The sequence below is a fragment of the Poecilia reticulata genome, chromosome 14 (assembly GCF_904066995.2).
Source record: "Poecilia reticulata chromosome 14, P_reticulata-male-v2, whole genome shotgun sequence".
In the NCBI taxonomy this organism is placed as follows: Eukaryota; Metazoa; Chordata; class Actinopteri; order Cyprinodontiformes; family Poeciliidae; genus Poecilia; species Poecilia reticulata.
Genome location: NC_088843.1, coordinates 19,136,208 through 19,159,102, shown reverse-complemented (window position 1 = coordinate 19,159,102; position 22,895 = coordinate 19,136,208). Strand labels below are relative to the sequence as shown.

At 41.7% G+C, this 22,895-nt stretch overlaps 1 protein-coding gene across 3 annotated transcripts in view; it reads right to left on the bottom strand.

Moving 5' to 3' along the window:
• Positions 1-1,580: 1,580 nt before the first annotated feature.
• Positions 1,581-22,895, bottom strand: part of sptbn4a (spectrin, beta, non-erythrocytic 4a) — a 37,674-nt gene continuing 16,359 nt past the window's right edge. For all 3 annotated transcript variants that reach the window (XM_008428325.3, XM_008428323.3, XM_008428324.3), the window contains 17 exons: positions 21,099-21,332; positions 18,961-19,050; positions 18,600-18,878; positions 18,376-18,506; positions 17,211-17,415; positions 15,485-15,730; positions 15,231-15,365; positions 14,881-15,122; positions 12,692-12,830; positions 12,509-12,593; positions 12,039-12,250; positions 7,653-9,142; positions 7,494-7,554; positions 7,124-7,392; positions 5,980-6,150; positions 5,778-5,820; positions 1,581-4,604 (listed from right to left, as the gene is read on the bottom strand). In XM_008428325.3, the coding sequence (XP_008426547.1) occupies positions 4,320-4,604; positions 5,778-5,820; positions 5,980-6,150; positions 7,124-7,392; positions 7,494-7,554; positions 7,653-9,142; positions 12,039-12,250; positions 12,509-12,593; positions 12,692-12,830; positions 14,881-15,122; positions 15,231-15,365; positions 15,485-15,730; positions 17,211-17,415; positions 18,376-18,506; positions 18,600-18,878; positions 18,961-19,050; positions 21,099-21,332 (4,317 nt within the window). In that variant the 3' untranslated portion in view covers positions 1,581-4,319. The remainder of the gene's footprint in view (positions 4,605-5,777; positions 5,821-5,979; positions 6,151-7,123; positions 7,393-7,493; positions 7,555-7,652; positions 9,143-12,038; positions 12,251-12,508; positions 12,594-12,691; positions 12,831-14,880; positions 15,123-15,230; positions 15,366-15,484; positions 15,731-17,210; positions 17,416-18,375; positions 18,507-18,599; positions 18,879-18,960; positions 19,051-21,098; positions 21,333-22,895) is intronic.

The window sequence follows — 22,895 nt, the reverse complement described above, 5'->3', positions numbered from 1 at the left end:
TTCGGTGGCAGCTGTACGAGAAACTTCAAATGCTGCATCCAAAAAAAAAATATTTGTGAGGAACCAGGAAATGTTTTACGAATAGCAGGGCAACATAGTGTTAACGTGATAACTACAACTCCTGTTTTGTTTTTTTATATTTTGACAAATATTTTTAAATCAAAATGTTTGCATTTTCACTCCCCAGAGTTTATAAAACCAGCCTTGGCTGCAGTTAAAGCTTCAAATAATATGCCTATACCAGGTTTGCCTTACTGGACCCTAATGATACCAGTACCATGTTTTACAGAGGGGGTTATATATTCAGAAAGGTGCAAAGAGTTAAGAATTTGCAATATATAGTACCCAACATTATACCCAAAGTTATCTGTGGAAAAGCCTGAAATATGGGAACAGATAAACACTCAATGAAAAGCTCCCAGTTAAACACCCAGGAAGTGAGATTTACCTGACTGTCATCGACATGCTCTCTGGAACTGTCCGTCTGTCTATGGCTTTGAAAACCCATCATGCCTTTTACAGGCTACCCCTCATTCTGGTTACTTCGTAACCTCAAAGCAAACTGTTGGAAAACAACAGCTTGCAAAAAATGAAAAATAAAATAAAAACAAGAAAAAAGACATAAGAGCTCGAAAAAACAAAAAGACACTGATATGGCTTATTTCGTATAAAGTTTCAGTGGAGAGAATGTCTGAATTGGTTAATAAATAAAACATCACTTTAATGTAGCAGGTATAGACTTTGTCGTCTCGACATCAGGAGCTTGATGGGTGTGAGGATGCTGGCACAGAGGTGGTCCTGACTGTAGGGGTACTGGGCTTTGGGGTTCTGCCCTGGGGTGGGTTACAACAGGGTCTGTGGTTTGGAGAGAGTTAAGGGATTTGGGCTATCCCCAATCAGACATTGCAGGTTTAGAGACAAGGTGAATCTTCAGGGGCTCACTACTGCTTGGAGTCATAGCTGATGTGATGAGTCTTTCAGTCATCCTCTGCTGCTGGTGGCCTAACTTTGCTGGCTTGGTCCGGGTTCTATAAGGCCGTTTCCGAACTTCCTATGTGATCTCCTCCCAGATTCTTTGGGAATCTCTTGAGGGCCCCTAGTTATGGTCGCCGGACGGATGCGGGCCAATTGAGGGAGCTGGCCACAGATACACCCTTACACCATGTGGGGTAGGCTGGCACATGGGGAATGTAGTGTGCTCCTCATTTGTCTGTGCTGGTTTGACAGGCACTGTAAGTCTGGGGGTCACTTAGTGTGTGTGTGTACTTGTTTAGCTGTCTATTAAGAACCATTTCTGACATATTTACCAAACTTCTGAAGGCTGATGGGCCTTATAGGAACCAAAGCTTGATCGCATACACTGGATCCCTTGATTTATGGTTAAGGCTAGGGTTAGGAATATACTGGTAAGGGTTAGGGAAACTGTCTGGGCTAGGCATAAATGCAGTTACTAACACGAATGGAAGTCAATGCAAAGTTATATCATGGGCAGAAATGCAAACTTGTGTGTGTGAGACAGAAAAAAAGAGAGAGAGAGAGAGAAATACCTGCAGGTTCATCCACATCAATTCCACATCAAGTTTGTCTCAGCAAGTTTGGAGGTTTATTTAATGTCATAGCAGCAAGTTGTATTGTAAAGTAACAAAGACATACACACTTGTAAGACCATCAATAAAGTCAACAAAGTTTGCACAATATTTCTGTCTTCAGTCATGGATTATGCTGCCTATCTAATTCTGGCTCTGTTTTAACATAGTGGTAAATATCCCCCTGTGTGTTTCATAAAAGTGGTGGGAAGCAAACACTTCAAATGCACATGTTGGCGTGGCCTTAATATCCGCCACAAAACCAGGACAATCACAGCCACAGGAAAATGCTCCTAATTCTGTTAAAAAATATGTTTCGCAATGGCTGCCGGTCGCGTTTCCAGTGGATTCGAACGACCCTCTTTGTGAAGCACGGTTAGAGCAGACTGCATGACATGGCACTTATGTAAAAACCCCTAAAACAATAGCTCACAAATAAAAGCAATGGTTTCTTATCCTTGTCCAAAAAAAATTACAGCAGTGTAGAGAGACACACCACAATCCTCATGTCAGCGTGTTCAAACAGTGCTGCATCTCGCATATGTACTTTTGGTGTTCCGTCTTTGAAAGGAAGACATTTATTTTAGAAGCCTTTTTTTTTTTTTTTTTACACAGGAGAGGTGCAGGATGGGTAGGATGGGGACACGGGAAACGGCATAACATGAGAATCTGGAAAAAAAAGAGAAAAAGATCTGAACTGTTTGCTGCCCGTTTCTGCACAGTGAGGCTGTGGAGCTCCTTTAATACTGCAATTCAAACCACATTTTATGTCGACGTTACAGAAAGTTTATTTGTACTCACGTGTGTAAAAAATAAATAAATCAATAAATAAAAGAAAAGTGAATCTCACGTGACAAACGAGAAGTGGACCGATGCCTATTCGTCTCAGCGTTCACAGTATACCATACCTTATGCCACCTGCAGCGGGCTGGGTAGGTTTGTAACACACACATTTAGCTCTCCTGTCACAGACACACTCAATCAGCTACATCAACCAGATCTTCTTAGGGACAAAAAACTCCTGAATCTGACATGAATAAATATAGGCATAGAAAAATACAAGAAGCATACCAACAGGATGTCCTGCTGCTCCTCCCTGGTAAAAGTTTTTTTTTATTTTTTATTTTTAAATAGAACTAGATGCTGTACCGGTGTATTTATATATACACTCTATGAGAATTAATAGTGAGTCCTAATTTGCATATTTTTCATTTAAATGTGATAAACATCAATACACGGTTCTCTTTGTGGCTTAAAATAAATGCTTAGGTTTTACCCACGTCAGTTATGAGCTCAGAGTTGTTTTATTTAGAGCACAGGGTTTACTGGTATACATACAAAGTTAGGTATATACAATTCATGACAGTTTTTCCAATGAACTTGCCTTTGGTGGAGAGGCTTCAGTCGGTTTAAACTCTGAACGAAAGGACACGGGGGCAAAGAGCACGACTTCAGGGCGTTACAAGTTAGGGCGCCGCCGACTGTCGTCTGGCGGCGGTTGAACATTTCACAGCTGATATCAGTACATTCTGTGGAAACTAAATTTGCACTAACAAATTACAGACAGCAGAGGGGCTGTCTGGGCTTTGGAGAGTTCCAAACAGCCCCCCTGTTTTTTTGTTGTTGCTGTTGTTTTTTTTGATGCTCAGTATGCAAAAGGCGAACCCTGCTTTTGAAACGTCCCTCTCGACTCCGCCCCCCTCTTAACACGAGCTCACGTTAAATTATTGCAACTCCCTCGTCGCCTGTTCTGTGACAAGATCAGAAAAATAAAAGGCAAGTTTAACAGGTGCAGTAACAGACCATTTCATGCAATGTTCCAAGTTTTGTCATCATGTATACAAAGGCATTGTGTCTCGTAGGCTTAGTGTTACACACCTCGGGTTAATGGGTTGAAATTTTGCAGGAATCTCTTTTCTTGACACATAAAACATCGTGGACAAATAAGTTTAATAACTGTCGTAATAGAAACCAAAATGAAACGGTAGAAATGTGTTTTCACTGACTCCACTGAAGTTAGGTGGTGACACCAGCATTCCAATATATTAACATGATCCAAAGCTAGCCATGTGATGGGGGATAAATGTCATGTTTACTGTACAGATGTGTCAAGTGGTAAGGTGCACAACTGCCTGGAGAAAGTTTAGGAGACAAATCGTAGCTTTCGTCTTTTTTTTTTGTGTTAAATTACTTTTTGTTTCATCCCCTCTGTTTCTCTGGCAAAGAGGGAAAAAATAAAAACAAAGTATATTGCTTCAAAAAAAAAAAAAAAGAAGAATTTTTTTTTCTCCTCCGTATTGACGTGAAACATTTCATTCACCGCTTCTCGGATTTGTCTTGTTAGACAGAGCATTACATTTTCAGAGATACATACAGAAAGATGCTGTGAATTCATTAGATCAAACAATCAGCAATGGAAAGTGACAGTGACTAATTCCTGGGACCATTTGCTGGAGACTGTCTGTCTGTCTGGACTTGATCTCCGTTATCAACCAGCAGGTGGCACTATGCAAGCACGGATGTATTGCCCGGGTGAAGGGGATGGGCTGAGAGATTAGTCTGGTCACAGTTACAGCAGTAGTCAGTCCAGGAACCGTGGCCTCAGAGGGTCTTTAGCCTCTGTGACGGAGGGTCTGCAAACATGCTCTCCACCTGTCCCTCCCTCCCACCCCCTGCTTCCTTTGCCTTTTGTCGGTGACATTTAACAATAACATTAAAACACAAAGGGATTGATCATTTGCTCCTGCCAGATGTGCTGGAGCCCCCCGCCCCACCCTCTAGCTTGTCAGCAATTTCAGATGTGTCTAGCTTTTCGGAGCCCTCGCCTTTCTCGGACCTCTCCTCCCCCTCCACCAGCTCGGACCTCTCTGACCTGGCATCCGCGTCCCCCTCTGACTTCTCCTTCCTCTCTGAGCGGTCGGGGTCCATGGACGAGGTGCCAGGTTTGTCCCACTTGGCCAGGTCGTCTTGCTCAGCAATACTTGTGGTGATACTTGAGGTCCACGCCTTCAGGTCCTCCTGCAGAAGATAATTGAAGATATTTTCTGAGGTCTGGAAAGGAAAGGGAGGCTATTACGCGCAATTGATGGGTTCCTATAAGCCTCGAAGGTTTAGTGAGGCTTCTTTCCAAAATGTTCTGTACCCGACTATTTTGTAACTGGGAACAACTGGCAGGTGGTTGAGGCTTGGGTCAAGACACTGAGGAAACAGCAGACATGACAAACTACAAGCCTAAACTCTTTATCCATTCATCCAGATTTACATCCGGATAAAGGTTAGTCCAAATCACACCATAAAATGTAATTCTCTTCAATGCCTCATTTGTTTATGAATCCTTGAGGAAAGTTATAGATTTGATGGGACGATAGTGGTGATGGTGTTGGTAGTTTGATTCTCGCTCCACCTGTCTCTGTCATTGTGTCCTTGGGCAAGACTTGCTTTGGGGTCCCCTGGACTTGATAAGTACAAGTACAAGTAAGTTTACAAGTACAGGCCATTTACCATTTGTCATGTGCAGATGTTCTCAGAGACTCCAAGAGAACCGGACAACCTATGATGTAGTGCACTGCCTAGCATAAGAACTTTTCCTCCTACAGCTTGAGACCATTCTGCATAGATCATTTTGTTAACAGGAAAAATTCTGCTCAAGTGGGATTTTGCCCATTGAGTTTGATTTCTCAAGATGAATTTCATCCAGGCCAATCAGCAAACAGAAGGAGTTGTGAATGATGATGCCAGTTTTTTGCACTGTTTTAGAAATGTAGTCTGCATATGGTTGTATTCAGCACCATAGAGAGAATTTCCGGTAAGCTTCATAGCGTAGCTTCCTTCACGATCATGCTGGTACGTCATGGCCATATGTTAGTGATTGAGTAAAATCAGATCCAATCATTTCAAACTTCAATAGCGTCCAATTGTTACTCAGTCTAATCTCTCCCCAGAGAGTAGTTTGTCATGAGAAATCACAGGGATACCCCACAACAATGAAAACGTTTGTGTGGTATGTGTTTTTCTCTCTTATTGAAGAGAGAAAAACACAAATTATTTGTAATAAAGTCAATCACCACCCACTCTCCAGATAGATTTTATTACATCCAGTCTTTCTTATTTTACACCAAACATCTGCACTAGGTCAGCGTATATCTAAAACATATCTAAAATATATAATATGGATGTATTAAAGCTTCTTACCTCATCTTTAGCATGGAATACAAAGTTGGTTCCATCATTTACTCTTTGATGAGAAAAGACAAAAAGAGTTCATGTCAGTTTTACTATGTATTTTTAAAGCTGCATTTCAGATTAATAATATTGTGCTTTAAAAAAAGTTTGAAATGTTAACTTTCAGTTTTATAGAGACAATAACTTCTGATACTGTGAAATAAGGCCTTACTGAAGTATGAAGACATTTTTCTTCTTCTTGTAGCCCATTGAAGGATCAAATTTGCAGTCACTCATGTCAACAGAAGGCTCCCCGTTGTATGTTGCAGTCAGATTCTTAGCATCCTTATAGAAAGTCAACTTTCCCTCCTTCAGCACACAGTATACGTTCACCCATGATTTGCTGCAAAATCATAAAAAATGCATTAAAATTATTTTTAAAGGTTCCAACTGAATGTCTATTGGGAGAACACGAGCTAGCTGAAAAAAAGCAAAAAAAAAAAAAAAAAAGCAGTTCTCAAATTACCAGGCTTTGTTTCCGTAATACAGATGAGTCATATTCACAGACGTGAATGTGACGCAAAGAGTTTTCCCACCTGTACTATGTGAATCACAGTGAAAGATCAGTGATAGGTAGAGACTTAAGTTATCTCCAGTTTGAGACAGTAATGAGTGGGAGTCCAGGGAGATACTAAAACTGCTGCAATCTTGTAATTACAGTGGTATACACGGTTCAGTTTTCGCAGATTTTTCTGTGGAACCTTTCTCTAAATTATTTGCAGAAAATTCACCTATTCGTGTATTTTTTATTTTGTAGAATTGATCTAAAATATAAAAATATAAAAATGAAAATGCAGCTTGGGAAGTTAAAATACCTTGGCATAATTTCTACATGACACTATAGTGTGTGGTGTTTGCAAAGCAGCCAATCCAGGAGAAGCATTTATTTTCCTTGGCACTGATTGGTTGTGCCCCCAAGACAGGATATAAAGAAGACCAAGGAGGTTAGCTTCTGTGGGAGTGCTAAGACACTTTCTACTGTGATTAATAGATTATTATTACCAGTAGATTAGTTCTGCGACCAATAATGCCTACACTAAGGTATAGTTGGTGTTTGAACGATTAAAATAGGCAGCTACACGTGTTTTCAGAGGGGGTCTCAAATATTTACTAACTTTAGCTCTTCATGGTTGGCTGTGTCCCCATGGATACCGGGGGTTCACTGTAATTAAGAGGAGGCAAGTTTGTTTAGAGGAAATGTGCTGTTGATTAGCAGCACTGCTTTGATTTGTTCAAATGTCCAAAGATTAACGGAATATGATGTTTTTTGGGGGTTTTTTCAGTCATTGATGATTTAGTAGTTTAGATGGTTGTACCTGTTAGGGCTCCTCTGCTGAGCTTCAAGGTCAGTGCTGGTGGCCTTTTTACGATAGAGGAAGCCTTCATTTTGGGCAGTGTCTGACGGAGGCTGAGGTGTGGTTGGGGCACCAGTTGCCGGGGCCGAACGAGAACGACGAGTTGTCTCAGGCTCTTTCGGACGGGGCCGCCTCCTTGGCTTGGGACGGTCTCGGGCGCGGGGTCGTCCATCAAAACGAGTCACAGGCGCTGAGAGGCTGCTAGGAGGACGATAGGGTTCTCCACGTGCCTGAGAGAGCCAATTAATTGAAGAATATAGATGTTACACCAAATTATGAGAAGCAATGACCCAACACGTCGTTGTTTAAAAATGCTTGCGTGCCAACATACATGTGCCGCCTCTCTTTCCTGGACTTGTTCCACAATTTCTGCCATCGTAGATCTCTTCTCCCTGTAGGAACACAATTATTGTAGAATCTCAACAACTTTTTTGGGTTTCAGTCAAACAGTGCTGAAATTTACTGCCTGCAGTCGCACAAGTCTGCGTACCCTGAGCGTTTGTCAGAGCCGTCCTTCACAGAGCCCTCCATGTCACTGGAGTCCTGTCTCTGTATCCTCTGCTTGTTGCTCCCTTCTTGTTCGCTGGACGACTGCCGCTCTACGCGCCTTCTGTAGCGTTCCTGCCGCACTATCAGCGGCAGCTCATTCAGCCTGGCCTGGATTTCCTGTTCACTGGAGGTCTGTCTTCCCAGCTTGTACTCCCTTTCCCGCCTCAGATGGTCCATCTGTGGATCCGAGCGGCTGCCGCGGGGATCCCTCTGGAGACGGCCATGGAGAAGCTCCAGTCCTGATTCTGGTCCCACCATGTCTGCCATTGGGATGTCTCCGAACTGTTCTCGCTGCAGCCTGCTGGCCTCTAATAGAGGATTTATAGCTTTGTGGATGTGGTTGATCCTGGGCTGCATGAAGTCAGCTTTCAGGTGCTGCCATGCATATGCCATTTTAGGGTCCATGATGCCTCCACTCTGGGCCAGGAAACCAGAGCTGCCCAGACTTCCGCTGCTGTAGTGATTTTGTGCCAAAAAACCCGAGCTTCCCATTCCACCACTGCCCTGGTAATTCTGCGGTAGGTATCCTGAACTCCCCAAATTAGGCTGTTGTGCCAAATACCCAGAACTACCCAGATTAGGCTGTTGTGCCAAATATCCAGAACTACCCAGATTAGGCTGTTGTGCCAAATATCCAGAACTCCCCAGATTAGGCTGCTGTGCCAAATATCCAGAACTCCCCAAATTAGGCTGTTGTGCCAAATACCCAGAACTGCCCAAATTCGACTGTTGGGCCAAATACCCAGAGCTCCCCAGGTTAGGCTGCTGTGCCAAATATCCAGAGCTTCCCATATTAGACTGCTGTCCAAGATATCCCGAACTTCCCAAATTCTGTGGTTGGGCCAAATATCCAGAACTGCCCATATTTTGTTGAGGCAAAAAGCTAGGGCTTACCATACTGCCGCTGCTTGGCTGCTGAGCTATGTTTCCTGAACTGCCTAACTTACCAGCACCTAGATGATTTTGCAAACCACCCAAACACCCTGTGGTGACTCCAAAGTATCCAGAACTCTCTGCACTACCAGGAGTTTGGTGGTTTATTCCGTGGTAAGTCGAGCTGTCTGCCCCTCCACTCTGGGATGCTGATAAGCCAGAGTCACTTCCAGCTCCAGCCACCTGTTGGTTCATCCCCAGGTATGAGTTGTGTCCTACTTTTCCAACGCACTGTTGCTCCAGTCCATGGTAGCCTGAACCGTTAATAACTGGATTATAGCTGGCGAGTGTTGTAGACAATCTGTGGGCTGCAGAGCTGGTACCCAGGTCAAAACTGGTCTGGAAGGGTTTGGGTTCTATTTGAGCCTGTATTGTCTGCCTCAAGTAAGAAGAGGTAGCACTGGTTGAAGGGACACTGGGAGTCAGACATGATAACGGGAACATTCTTCGACTGGAGAGTGGGGTTGTCTTTTTTTCCTCCTCTTTTTTCTTCTCGGCCTATAGAAACAAACATATATGTTGTGATGCTCCAATCAAGTGTCTGTATGACAACCGTGACGTACAGGTGCATCTCAGTAAAGTAGAAAATCGTTTAAAATCTGATTTAATTCAGGAATTCAAATCAAAAAGCTGAACTGATGTGTTGTAAAGGTTTACTGCTGTTTTTGAATGATTAGTGCTAAAAACTAATGAAAACCCAAAATTCTGTCCATCAGGAAATTGAAACTTTACCACACTACCAAGAATCTTCAAAGCAAAAATATGCTTGTCCACCCCTCTAAGATCTCTTTAGCCTCCTTCCTGACCTTTTATTGTTTTCTGTGTTTGTTGTTCCAACCTCACTTGGTTGTCTTCAAATTTGGGTTGTCATTCCTTTAATTGAATTAAGTCAGCAATGCAATAGGGGGAATATTTTGCTACCCTGACAAGCAAAATATTGTGTACTACTAGATGTGTACTAGCTGGGGTGATGCTGGCGACAGAGGCAGGAGTTCGTCCTGTCTGCAACAGTGGTGGGTTGCCGCTGTTGTTGTGTCCTTGGACAAGACACTTCACCCACGTTGCCTGCTGGTGGTGGCCAGAAGGGCTGACGGCGCAGAAAAGCAGCCTCATTTCTGATGTCATAGCAACATGTCCAGTGTTTTGCACATAGCTGTAGTTTTCGATATGATTATCTTGGGTTAAATTCCTGGTCTCTGGCCATGCTCCCTATTTCCTGTCCATTTACTATACAATAAAGACCACGAGGCTGGCCAGGTGAAAACCAGTCCCTTCTATGTACAGAGGATCTGGACTCTCGGCTATTGAGAAACAATTGTTTCCTGGAGGCATTGACTCTGTTAAAGGTTTCAATTTTACACAATCCACTACGTAATGGACATGACATATATAATGCGTCAGTTCGATGATATGAAGCTTACTGGAAATTGCCTGAGATGTAAACTACCATCCGCTGCAGAGCCAAACAAGATGGCCGTATGTTAATTCAATATCTGGTAGCAAAGATGACGCGGACTCGTTCACTTTGTCTGCTGCCATTGCTAAAACTACAAGCAGCCTACATTTCTAAAACAGCGCAGAAAATCGAGGTCATCCTTTGCAACTTCTCCTTCTGTTCACTGATTGGCCTGGTAGAAACTCTACCGGGGGTAATCCAAGTGAAGGGGAGAAAACCCAGACTCTCAGTGAAGAAACCTGGGAGTAGTGATGGACTCCGACCTGAACCTTCAGAGCCACATTAAGACAGTCACAAAGTCGGCCTTCTATCACCTGAAGAACATCTCCAGGATTAGAGGATTTATGTCTCAGCAAGATCTAGAGAAACTCATCCATGCGTTTATCTTTAGCCGCATTGATTATTGCAACAGCGTCTTCACAGGTCTGACTAATAAATCAATCAAATAGCTGCAGCTGATCCAGAATGCTGCTGCTCGCGTTCTCACTAAAACCAGGAAGATAGAGAACATAACACCAGTTTTAAAGTCCCTACATTGGCTCCCTTTAGCTCAGAGAATAAACTTTAAAATACTGATGTTAGTTTATAAATCACTGAACGGTTTAGCACCACAATACCTTAAAGATCTGTTATTGTTGTACCAACCGTCTAGACCCCTCAGATCTTCTGGTTCTGGTCTGCTCTGCATCCCCAGAACCAGAACCAAACGAGGAGAAGCAGCATTCAGCTTCTATGCACCACAGATCTGGAACAAACTTCCAGAAAACTGTAAAACAGCTGAAACACTGGGTGCCTTTAAATCTCAACTTAAAACCCACCTGTTTAGAGTTGCTTATGGCTAAATTAGGATTAGAGTGTGGGTTTTGAAGTCTTCGATGTTTTTAATGTTTTTACCTTTACTTTTTATCTATTTATTAATTTCTTTCTATTTCTCTTTCTCACCGTTTACATTTTAATGATGTAAAGCCCCCCGGAAAACGTCCCAGTTAAACGACGTTTAACTAAATTCCTACAGGGTTTAGAGTCCCAGTTGACGGCGTTTCAACTAAAAACCTAGAGCTTAGAGTCCTTGTCAAACGGTGTTTTTGACTAAAGTCCCAGAGGGTTAGAGTCCCAGTTAAACGATGCTTAACTGAAGTCCTAAAAGGGGTGCAGGTTTTAATGTTTTTATCTTTTTTTAAAATCTTTCTCACTGTTTATTCAATGTCACATGCTGTTTTTATTTTAATTATGTAAAGCACTTTGAAATGCCTTGCTGCTGAAATGTGCTATACAAATAAAATTTGATTGATTGATTGAAGAGAGATTTTAATCGAGCGGAATAGCAAAGCGAGGCTATGTCCAGGCTAACTAACTGTGTGTGGGCAAATCGTTTAAATAAAATAACAATTTCCCTGCACTTTGTTAAGAAAACTAAACACACCATACTGTTCCATAGTCTGTCAGCTAAGAATGCACAAAAATTAAATATATAAACAATGATTAAGCATGCTTTAAGAGCAATAGAGTGAGCAGATCCTGTATGATGAGGTTGTATTAACCAAATTTTGGGTTTTCATCAGCTGAAAGCTTCAATCATGTAAATTTACAGAAATGAATTTTGAAATAAATATTTCTGTACGCAATGGAGTTTTACTTTTAAATTAAACCACTGACACAAACAACTGTTTTGTGGTTTCACTGAGACGCAGCTGTATGCGTTTTTAACTCGTTGTTCTAAACACAAATCAATGTAGCATCGAAGGCCGAACGAGTGAGGGTTCATGAAATGCGTTCATCACAAGATGCGTTCAATGATGCAACTGCTGGCATGTGCAAATGTCTGCTAAGCAAACACAGCATCCTGTGGTCATTTTTTTTTCTTTTTCTTTTTTTCTAGCAGCATTAAACTGTGGCTACAGCAGACACGATTAAACGTTCATCTACAGTAAAGCTTACTGCAGAAAGCTGGCGGAGGGAGCTGAAGCGTTCTTTCCAGGTTACAGCGGCCTTGCGGAAGGCCTCGTGGCGAAGTATGAGCTGCTCAACCTCGTCTGTTTGGGCCCGGGCCTCTTCTCCCTCTTGCTGCTTGGAGCTCATCAGTGGCTCCTTGGCTTTCAGCCAGGCTTCTGCCTTCACCGTCTCCTGGGCAAACTGGAAGTGTTCTTGCTCTGGAAGTGACCGTACACAAACAGCACACTTACCTTACATAATCATGTTATGTTTTATAATTAATGCCCACTCAACTGTAAAGCTGGTATTTACATGTTTGAGTGTGTGCGCGCATTGCGATTCGTGCTACTCCAATATGGATTGCAGCTCAAATAATAGTCCTAAAGCTAAAGTAATGTTTGATTTTTACATACTAGGGCCTCCTTGTTTATAGTCTTAGTCCATTTTCTATTGCAGCTAAAGGTCTGTGTACTTACTCCGTAGTAACCTTTCCTGGTGTTTGTCCCACTTTTCGACCAGATCCTTCTGCTTTGTGAGTAGACTGTCCAACTTCTCTTGTATCTGTTGCGACATGTTTAGGTAGTTTAAGACAGGATGGTAACTTTTTGCGATGCTGCTTTATGTGTGCCAGTAAATGTGCGTTTGTTTGCCTTCCCCACCTCCTCTGACGCTGGGTTGCCTGCAGCTATCAAAATCTTGCCGAGGTCTGCACACTGCTGGATGGTCTTGCTGCGGCCGTCTACTTTGGCTTTTAGATCCTGGTGATGTTTTATCATCACTTCCAGAGCCGTCAGGTCCCTGTGAACAAACAGGTCAAGATTGTTCAGAAAAGACTGACTGAATACTGTAAGTTCATAATAATAACCTGTGGAAGGTAAAGAATTAAATATGTGTTAAATGGCTCATGATCAAACCTGGCAACCAGCAATTTCTATTATTTTGCATCTCCAACTAGTTAAAAAGGTGTTTTAAAACGCCTAAAAAAATTTAACTTTTATAAAGAGTTTATGATAGGTTCCAGAGAAACAACCTCTTGGCAAAAATACCAGGCAGCAATATCTTAGGCTTGATAGCTTCTTGTCCAAAACATCATTCAGAATTCTCAGCACTGAGCTGGCAATTTTATTTTGTTTAAAACGAACATTGCAGAAATTTTCTATCATTACTTGCAGTTCTTAAAGCAAATAAAATGCACCTGTGATCTTCAGTATAAGCTTGTCCGTTTTTTAATTAGCATTTTTTGTCAGATATATCTTAATTATATATTTTTACAATTACAAATTAAAACCATTAAGAATATTAAAAGCTTTAACCCTTGTAGGCCAAGGTCTAAATGGCCATTCCGGCGCGCAGTATTTCTCTTCTCAGTGCGTCAGAGCTCGCTACGAAGCCATGCAGCGATCGCTAGCAAAACTACTACTAACACTACACACACCACAAACTCTAAATAACATACTTACTGTATAAAAAACCTATCGAAACACTCTTAGTAAAATCCACAGCATCAATTCTCTAGTCTTGCCGTATCCAAATCCCTCCCCCCCCGTTTGTCCCCACGTGTCTCCGTTCTACCTAGCAACAGACCGTCAACACATTTTCATTGGTTGTGTCGAAATGTGGTACAGTTAGACCCCCACACAGTAAGGCGGAAATGATCCATCATATTCCTGGCTTTATTTTCAAGTAAATAACCACAAAACCAATATAAAAACACCACTTTTATAAAGTTTGAAGTCCTTACTGTCCACCAGAGGTGAAATGAACACTCGGTATGCCGTCTGTGTTATTACGAAGCCTTATAAATGTGTCACGTGCTTGCCCGCTCCACAGCGGGCTTTGTCCAGGTAGGGTTATTTAATGTTTATTTTTATTTTTTTAGATATTAAAAAATGGTAAGTAGCACATACATGAGCTTGACTGACAGTGCAAAGACAGTCCTACTTGCTCTGATTGTTTTTTTCTGACCAGGTGTAATCCTGCAGATGGCTGCAGGACCACATGGAGGAGAAAGGAGAACTCAATTTGTTCACAGATTATCTATCTCATATTATGCTGTCAGGATATTGTGACACTTTTAATAAATATGCAAAAACCATATTTTAATAAAAGTAATCTACTGCATTGTTAAGGGGACAAAAACATGGGGCACAGTTGTTCTCTAACCTCATAACACTATTTTGACAAACGTATTGGGCCACCTGTCTAAATCTCTGGATTCATCAGATCCAGTCACTTCCATGCCTGTAGGTTTATAAAATCTGATATGTAGACATTTCTGATGGCTATACATTGTCCTGAAAGATGATTTTTTTTTCTTTGTAAAACATGTAGTGGAAACAGAACTTGTGCAACATTTCTGGTCAGAGTTCATGTCTTCTAAAAAAAATGTATTCCAGTGTAATAAACTTCTAAACCTATTTAAAAATAACTTTCTTTTGCATCTTTTATTTCTTTCATATCTATTAGTCTGATCAGACGTTCTCAGTATATATTTCACACAGAAAAGCCACTTGGCCGTGCACCGCCTCCAACCTTCATTTCCTGTGTAAATAATACTCAGGTGGAGATCATTGCTCATTTCAAGATTTCAAATCAAATGTGTTTGTAAGGCAAATGTGAAATGCAGCTGGTTTTGGAAAGAGACTACAGCGGGAACTTCATAGCCTCGTGTTAGGTCATGATAAAACCAACAGAGCACTAAAGGTTGCCTAGTTTCACACAGAATGTAAAGACGTTCCGGTCCGCTGCGTTCGCAAGAGAACGCAGAGACACTTGGTGCAACTCAATGCTCGCATGCTTTCAGCAACTTCAACACAAACTAGCGGCAGCAAAGAAACACATGTCTCACCTTGGCTCATCCCATCTTATTTGGCCCATGATGCCTTCCATCCACATTAGGTTTTCACGCACCACCGAGAAGAACTGCACCTTGTCGGTCACTGAGGTCACCTGGATGCGACTGGCCTCGCAGGAGCTCAGCAGTTCCTTCCAAGCGTCCATGACTTCCTGCTCTTTCACCATGATGGCCTCTGCCTTTTCGCCAGCGTAGATGGTCCTGAGCTGGGCAGCGTTCTCCTGGAGCTGCCTCACCTTCAAAGATACGGAAGAGACGTGAGAAGTCTAGTCGCTTGTCCGACCAAAAGACGCTTTCTTAGTTCGCGCAATAACTGATTTGCAGAGGGAAGTTTTATCGCTTGCCTGCGCGACTAGCAGTTGAAGGGCATGCTCAAAGGAGTGCATGAGTCTCTGCAGGGTGGCTGGATTGGTGATGTTGGCCTGGCACGCCCTCACCTCTGGCAGCTGCTTCATCTTCCCCGTGATCTGAGCCAAGACCTACAGCACGGGAAAGCGTTGTCATCACGAGTGCTTTAAAAATAGAATCCTCTCCCGCCGTCTACCTGACGTGCGGGAGAAGGAAGAGTCACGGCACACGTCATTTGTTTTGACTCTACCTCTTTGCAGTCGGTGAAGAACTTGTGCAACTGTTGGGACGCAGCCAGCATCTGCCTGCGCGTCTCCATGAGCTCCAGGAGGTCGGCCCACGACTCGTTCAGGCCGTCCTTCCACTCGGCGATGGTGGCAGCGTCCGAGTGACCGCAGTCGATCATCTCGTTCACCATTTTGTTCACCTGCTCCATGCGCTGCTCGCCGACGCTGTTGGTTTCGGAGGCAAACTTGGTGAACCTCTCCTGAAGCACCTGGAGCACACACACGCACGCACGCACGCACGCACACACACACACACACACACACGCACGCACGCACACACACACACACACGCACGCACACACACACACACCATAAGGATCAAAAACATATTGGTACATGATAAAAGGTAAAACGCTAAATGTAATCTGTACTTCCTGTCTGTAACTGGTCATAAACAACAGCTGCACAAAATGTTGACTTTCACTGCTACACCTGATGTAGATGTTAGTGCGCGATGTTGAACTGATTGGGACAAAATGTAACTAACTTATATCTAAGTAACTTATAACTTATATCATATAACGTCACCTTCCTAAAAATAATATGTAATTTTTTATGCCAAAACTGATTTTTTTTTCTTTCATAAATCTTGGCAAAAAAGGTGGTGATTTATTTTTATGTTGACAAAATCTTTTTAGATAGAAAATGATTTAGGTTTCTGAAGTTGACAATTTATACAGTTGTCTGTATACCCAACAAAAACACAGCAGCTACACGTTTTCCTCTTGTAACACATTTTTGCTGTTTTGTGGAGTCGCTTCATCAAAATTAAATATATCAGACAGAATAGTTGTATTACTTCATTGACATATAGAATGCAGCACTCTGTTCATAATTATGATCCAAACACTAAATTTTAGATGTATTTGTTGTACAAATTTTTTATTCAAAATACTGTTCGTTGGTTTACAGTCAAGCCCAAAATAATTCAAACTACAAAACGATTCATTTGACATATTCATGCTGATTTAAATGACCATTTAACTTACAGGTATCTCTCAAGAGATAAAGTAATAGAAAAAGTGTTCATATTGCATCCATTTTAATAACAAATACCGTGTTGAAAAAGATCTATACCTTCCTCAATAATCAATATTAGACTCCCTATAAACTCAAACTCTTCCTATAATTGCTGAGGAGCTTTTGCATGTTTCCACTGATGTTTTGATGATTTATCTTCGATCATGAGCTCTGTCATGTGACGGACAGGCGACCTGTCCAGGGCGTGTCCTACCTCTAGCAGAGTGACTGCTGGAGACACACAGCAGCCACTGCTGTGAACACCAGATCTCGTCCATAAATATTTCAACAGGACAAAGTAAAACCGCACTTTGCACACATTCCTCACACGTGGCTGAGGGAGTTCCTACTGGATTCCCGACCAGTAGACGCAGCGAGGCGTTTTTCTGAAATCATTTGCAGTTTTTAACCCTTGCTGTTTCTGAATACTCACGAGTGAATGAGCAAAATTAAGACAAAGACTGAAAACAATCAACACTTTCACCTTATTCAGTACTTAACTGAATATTCGCAAATTCATGCGAAGCACAAGTCAAAGTCGGAATGAAATGCAGGTGTTGTTTTTGTCCCTTTTTTCTATTTTTGTGCCCTCAGATCATTGTACATATTCTATCCTCAGATATATTTCCTGGGGTAAAGCAGACACTGGACCCATGCTGGTGAACTAACCGTCACTTCCTCAAGGTCGTGGCCCAGCTCGGTGGAACTGGCCACGGCCTCGCGCTCAGTGATCCATTTCTCTAACTCCTCAACTTCCTTGTTGAGCTGGTAGAGCCAGTACTGCTGCTCCAGTTTGGTTTTTCTGTGCTCCACCATGTCTTTCAGGGACACATACAGTCGGTCGATGTGGGACTGCTGCTTAGTGATCTGCTCACTGTGGAAAGTAGAGAAAACGACAATGGCGCAGCCACAAACAGACAAATAATCAACCCGAGTGTGCCATAAAGAAGCGTTTGCCTCCTCTTTTCCCCTTTTTTGTGCAACACTGAAATATTTTGGATCATCAAATACATTTTCAGACAAAATTAGACCCAAAACCTAGTGATTTGTCATTGAACCTCATGTGGCAAAAATTACAGTCAAGCATTTTAACTGTCAAAGAGCCTTACGTCACTGGGAGAGTCTTACGTTCCTGTTAAGAAATTTTGTCCCACTTATTTTGAAAGGTTTGCAAAAATGAACAGCCATTTAGAGATCATGCTACAGAATCTTAATTAGATTTAAGTTAGAATCAGGCTTTTTTTTTAAATAAAAAGTTGTTTAGACTTGAGTTGTGCCTGTGCGTGGTGAGAGAAATTGGAAAAAAACAAAACAAAACAAAAAAAACACTGTATTATTCAGTGATGTTATAATTTCAATTATTATACGTAAATATTGTTGCTGTAGTTTCTTGGTTTTTGTTTTGTCTCTTGCAGGTTTAGAGGCAGGCTTCTAGGGAGGTGAGACTTGTGTTCTCTCTGTGCTTCTTTCTCTCCTCTATTCCTATATCATGTTCATTATATTGAAAATAAATCCAAAGCAATTTTAAGTGTAATTATGTGTCACATATAAGTTAAGTGTAACAAAACAAAACAAACAAATGGATATTATATTTTAGATATTTTTTTTATTTTAAGTGAGGTAGACAGCTTTTCAGGTAGGGCCAAATTGATATGGATAGCTTGTTTAATCAAAAAAGTATTTAGATTTTTTTTTGTCTTATTTTTAATATTAAATATATTTGATGATCTGAAACATTCTAGTGAGTCAAAAAAACAAAAACAATAATAAACACAAAATAAATCTGTAAGGAGTTCAAATACTTTTTCACAGCCTGAATGAGTCCACAGCAAACCTCTCTGGGTGTCCCAGCTCCAGTAAATGCTGGCATTGCTGGGAGAGCATGCCTACGGTCTCCGCATACGTTTCCACTGTTTGCTCCAGAGCCAGGTGAGCCTTCAGCAGCTGCAGGGTGTTCGCCTCATCCTGTGAAAAGTCACCGTAATGTCAAGCTACAACAGACGTAGTGTGTTCGCCATCGACGCCCACTTGACGAGCGAACCACTCGTCCGAACGTACCGTGCCTTTCTCTTCGTTGGCAACGTGGAGCTTCTGCCCCGACAGCCAGGACTCCACCTTGGCGGCCTCGCTGTAGTACTGCTGAGACTGCAGGGCGGCGTCCAGCATCACGGAGCGCCTCTCCGTCTCCAGCTGCAGCACCTCCCAAAGCTGGCGCACGTGCCCCGCTCCCTCGCGCACGAAGTCCACCTCTGGAGTTCTTAGCGAGGCGATGATGGCGGCCCGATCCAAGACCTCCTCGATCCGAGCCCGCCGCCCCGTCAGCTCTCTCTGGAGTGTCTGCAGGATCACAGACGAGCTCTTAGGGTGAGAATGTCCACCTGTCAGCTAGCCGTAGCCAAAGGTCGGCCATGAGACGTACCTGGTGTTTTTTGACATGCTGCTGCACACTCTGGAGGTTATTCCCATAATCCTTACACGACGCTAAAGGAAGCCTTTCTTGGATCCACATCTTAAACAAAGATAAGCGCATCGTTTAGTTTTCTTTTCCTTTTTTTTTTTAGAATGAACATTTAAGAATTTCAGCCACAATATGAAATATGAATGTTCCCAGTTTTATTTTTTTTAAACCTTTTTTGTAGCATGTTTTTTTTAGACACACTATAAGAATAAATGTCATTAATTCTGGTCTTTCGATGATAAACTTGGACACAACAAACAGTTTCAATGATTGTTCAAAACACAAACTGAGTGCTGAAGTTTGAATTTATCATGGAATGTCTCTGATTCACACACACTATAACGTTTGAAGGTCGTTTTAACTTGAAAATGAAAGTTCGGCAGAAAAAATTTTTTGGTTTTAACTCAGAATTTGAATTTTAACAAAGCTGAAAGGGACAGTTTTTTAGACTCTGATTGCTCATCAATCTTGAATTGGAGTTGTTTTAACTTAATATTGCGATTTAAACCAAATATTTATATCACAATATGGAAGAAAACTGCCCTCAGTACTTATTGAAAGTAAGAAGAAATTAAATTCTTGGTTCAACTTGCATGTACCTGATGATGCATTTTTATTAAATATCACAAGGAATTCTGCTCAGAAAAAATTAATTTGAACAAGGCTTAAACAATAAGACATGGTCCTCAACTGTTACAAAAATAACAGTTGTTTTAAAAGAATTTTTTGTCTTTACACACTCAAGCAGATCAATCTCACTCACAGTGCAACACAGGATACAAACACCTGCTGCAAAGCACCCTGGGAAATAGTGCTTCTTTTTCTTCTTTCGTTTTCTTTTAAGCTGTAACTTAAAAAACCCATTATTTTCTCATCTCTTGGATACATAACAAAGATAGTAAAAAAAATTAGCACAACTCACTACTGTGTGTTTACATTTCACAAACTCGGTCATTTAAATTCAAAATCTAAAACTTGCAAGATATTTTTGACTTACAGAGAAGAATTTAGGAGACAACTAATGCAGTCAAAAATACACACTCTAGCTCAAATACACATTAATCCCCAACTATTTGGATGTTTTAAAACCTTTGTGGGCTTTTAAAGGTTATACAAGCAAACCTTTCTAAGGTTTACATTTAGCATGTTTACTCTCATGAATATGCAGAACATATGCTGATCACCAGGAAGTGTAAAATACTGGGAGGACGATATACAACGATATAACTTAGCACCCGCGATGCAATTTATTAAATGTGAACCAGAATGTTTCTGCATCTACATTTAGCACATCTGAAAGGCAGGGTGCAAACTGCAGAAGCAAATATTTTACTGTCAAGTGATTCAATTCAACTCCAGTTTTTAGGGTCACATTTCAATTCATAAACAATTTTTGACTCAGAAACAATTGGAAAGTGGAGCTCTGAGGAGGAGCTGCGCCTCGAAGGCGCTGCTCGCGTCACCCGGGTGTTTGGCACAGCTGAATGGTTGCCACGGGGATTAAAGGATTTCTCAAACATGCATTAAAGAATCAAAGCAACACACAAGGTATGTTTTTGATGAGGGAATAACATCATGACATAATGGAAAGCTCAAATAAGTTTATTTTATATACCTTTCAAATGTTTTTACTATTCTGTTGTAGCACTTTGAGATACTTATTCAAACTAAAGGGTTAGGGTTTGGATTAAATCCTCATAGGGCGGTCCATACCACTTTTTCAATTCAATTCAAAATTATCTTACTAATCCCAAAGGGAAATGAAATGTTGTTATAACTCATTATTTAAGTTTCTCCAGAGATTTGTTGTGGTCTACAAGGAATGCCTGCACATTGCCGAAGTTGTTAACGAAATATTCAAAATATATATAAAAAATTATGCACCTACTTCCTGTTTTAGAAATGATTTGAAGTTTCTTATTCTTTGTAAAATTGTATCCTGAAAAAATACTGGCTGAAATGCATTATTAAAAGCCCAAATTAAGATGGTATTCAGGTCCAGGATGAGTGGATGCGGCTTCTGACTAAAACCATAAAGCATGTGTGTCTTATCACCAGCAGCTGAGTGATGGATTTTCATCAAGCAAGAGGAAACTCACAATTTCATCCTCCAGATCCTGGGCAACCTGGTGCATTTCCTTGGAAGCCAGCAGGATGCGGCGCCGCTCCTTCAGAGGCTCGATGAGGCGAACGATGCGGGTCTCCACCTCACCCGACTGCTCGCCGCCCTCCTTCTCACCCGCCACCAGGCCTCGCTGGGGAAGGCTGAGGCCCTGCAGGCCTCCCAGCTCCCCCATGTCCTTGTAGAAGTCCCCGATCTGAGACTCCATCGCCTGCAGAGAAGAGGAGAGGAAGGTCATGTTGCAGCCACTGTATGTGAAAAGTGGACAGAGCGCATCAGCTGTTTTCCTGTCAGAACATATCAGGGTTACATAATAGTTTGCCTCACTTGAAGAATAAAAAAGCACACGAGGCATTTTTTTTTTTTTTTAGTGCCACTGAACATTACGTTTGAGAACATGCCACCGCTGAGCAAACTGAAATGTTTCAGACGGAGCTGTATGGTACCTCGAGAACTACCTGTTGAACAAGCGCATAACTGTAAGGTAGCACAAAATGATTATGTTTCAAAATCTGACAAGTGTGAGCTGCGTTTCTATACAGACGCCCAAAATTAATGCTTTGCAGAGCCGACTGTCACTGCTTGAGCTTCAGCTTCTACCAGCGTTGCACATTTAATAGCCGAAAGGATTGTCTTTTCTTCGTGAAATAGCACAACCTCAGTCAAGTTTTGCCCCAGATTCTCAATTGAATTTAGATCAAAACACTGATATGGACATTCTACCATATCAATACGATTCCAACCAAACCATTCCACTGTGGAGCTGGATGTATGTTCAGGGTCGTTGTCCTGTTGCCAGGTGAACTGCCACTCCAGTGTTACATCTCCCTTCTTCTCTGTGATGTCCTGGATTTAATCCCACCGACTCTGACTAACTTCTTTGTTCCGGCTCATTAAAGCATGATGCCGCCACCATCATGCTACACACTGAGGACAATTTGTCCAAACTGATATCCATCAGGGGTTCACTGATTGCTCATCCCGATCTTTATGATTAGTCTGTTTAGTCTGCCTTTGTCCGATTTTGGCCCATACCAATTGTTCTGACCTGAAATATAGGGACAAAGTTGCTTAGTTGGCAACAGTGGGGTGTTGGGCGGTTCTGTCAGTCAGCTCTCTCTCAGCAGAGCAAAAGGGAAAAGGAGATAGTGGCTGATTTTCAGGCCTTTGCAGAGTTAGATAAGCTTGATGGATAAGATCAGTTTCTCATGGAACTGATTGGAACTGATTGTGTAAAGCCATAGGAAAATGTGTTGGTGCACCCCTAATATCCAGTGTTGTTTCTTTCAGCAATTATAATTAATGCTTTACATTTTGGACAAAAGGTTCAGTTTTGGTCTTTTTTCCACAGGTTTGCAGCGTCCCTGAAGTGGCCTATGGTAAACTGCAAACCTGACATCATAAGGCTTTCTTCTTACCAGCTAGAATTGTCCAGCTGTCACATGCACAGATTCTCCCAGCTGACTTGTGCTTCTCTGACTAATGCTCTCCTTTCAGCTTAGGTGGACGGTCATGTCTGTCCATCCGCTTCCCATTTTCAGATGATATCATGGACGTTTGTAGCTGCTTGTTGTAATGTGATGAAATGCGTAGAAGTTGACAAGTAAATTTTAGTAAGCCGCTGTGCACAGACGGCAATCTGAGTGAGACACACAGTCACATTCATGAAATTAGAGCGTATGTCCTTCTGATGAGGCTCGTTTCAAAAACACAACCTTTAAACTTCCAGCATGTAAATTTTATTTAAAAAAATGTTCACATATTTGTTAAAACT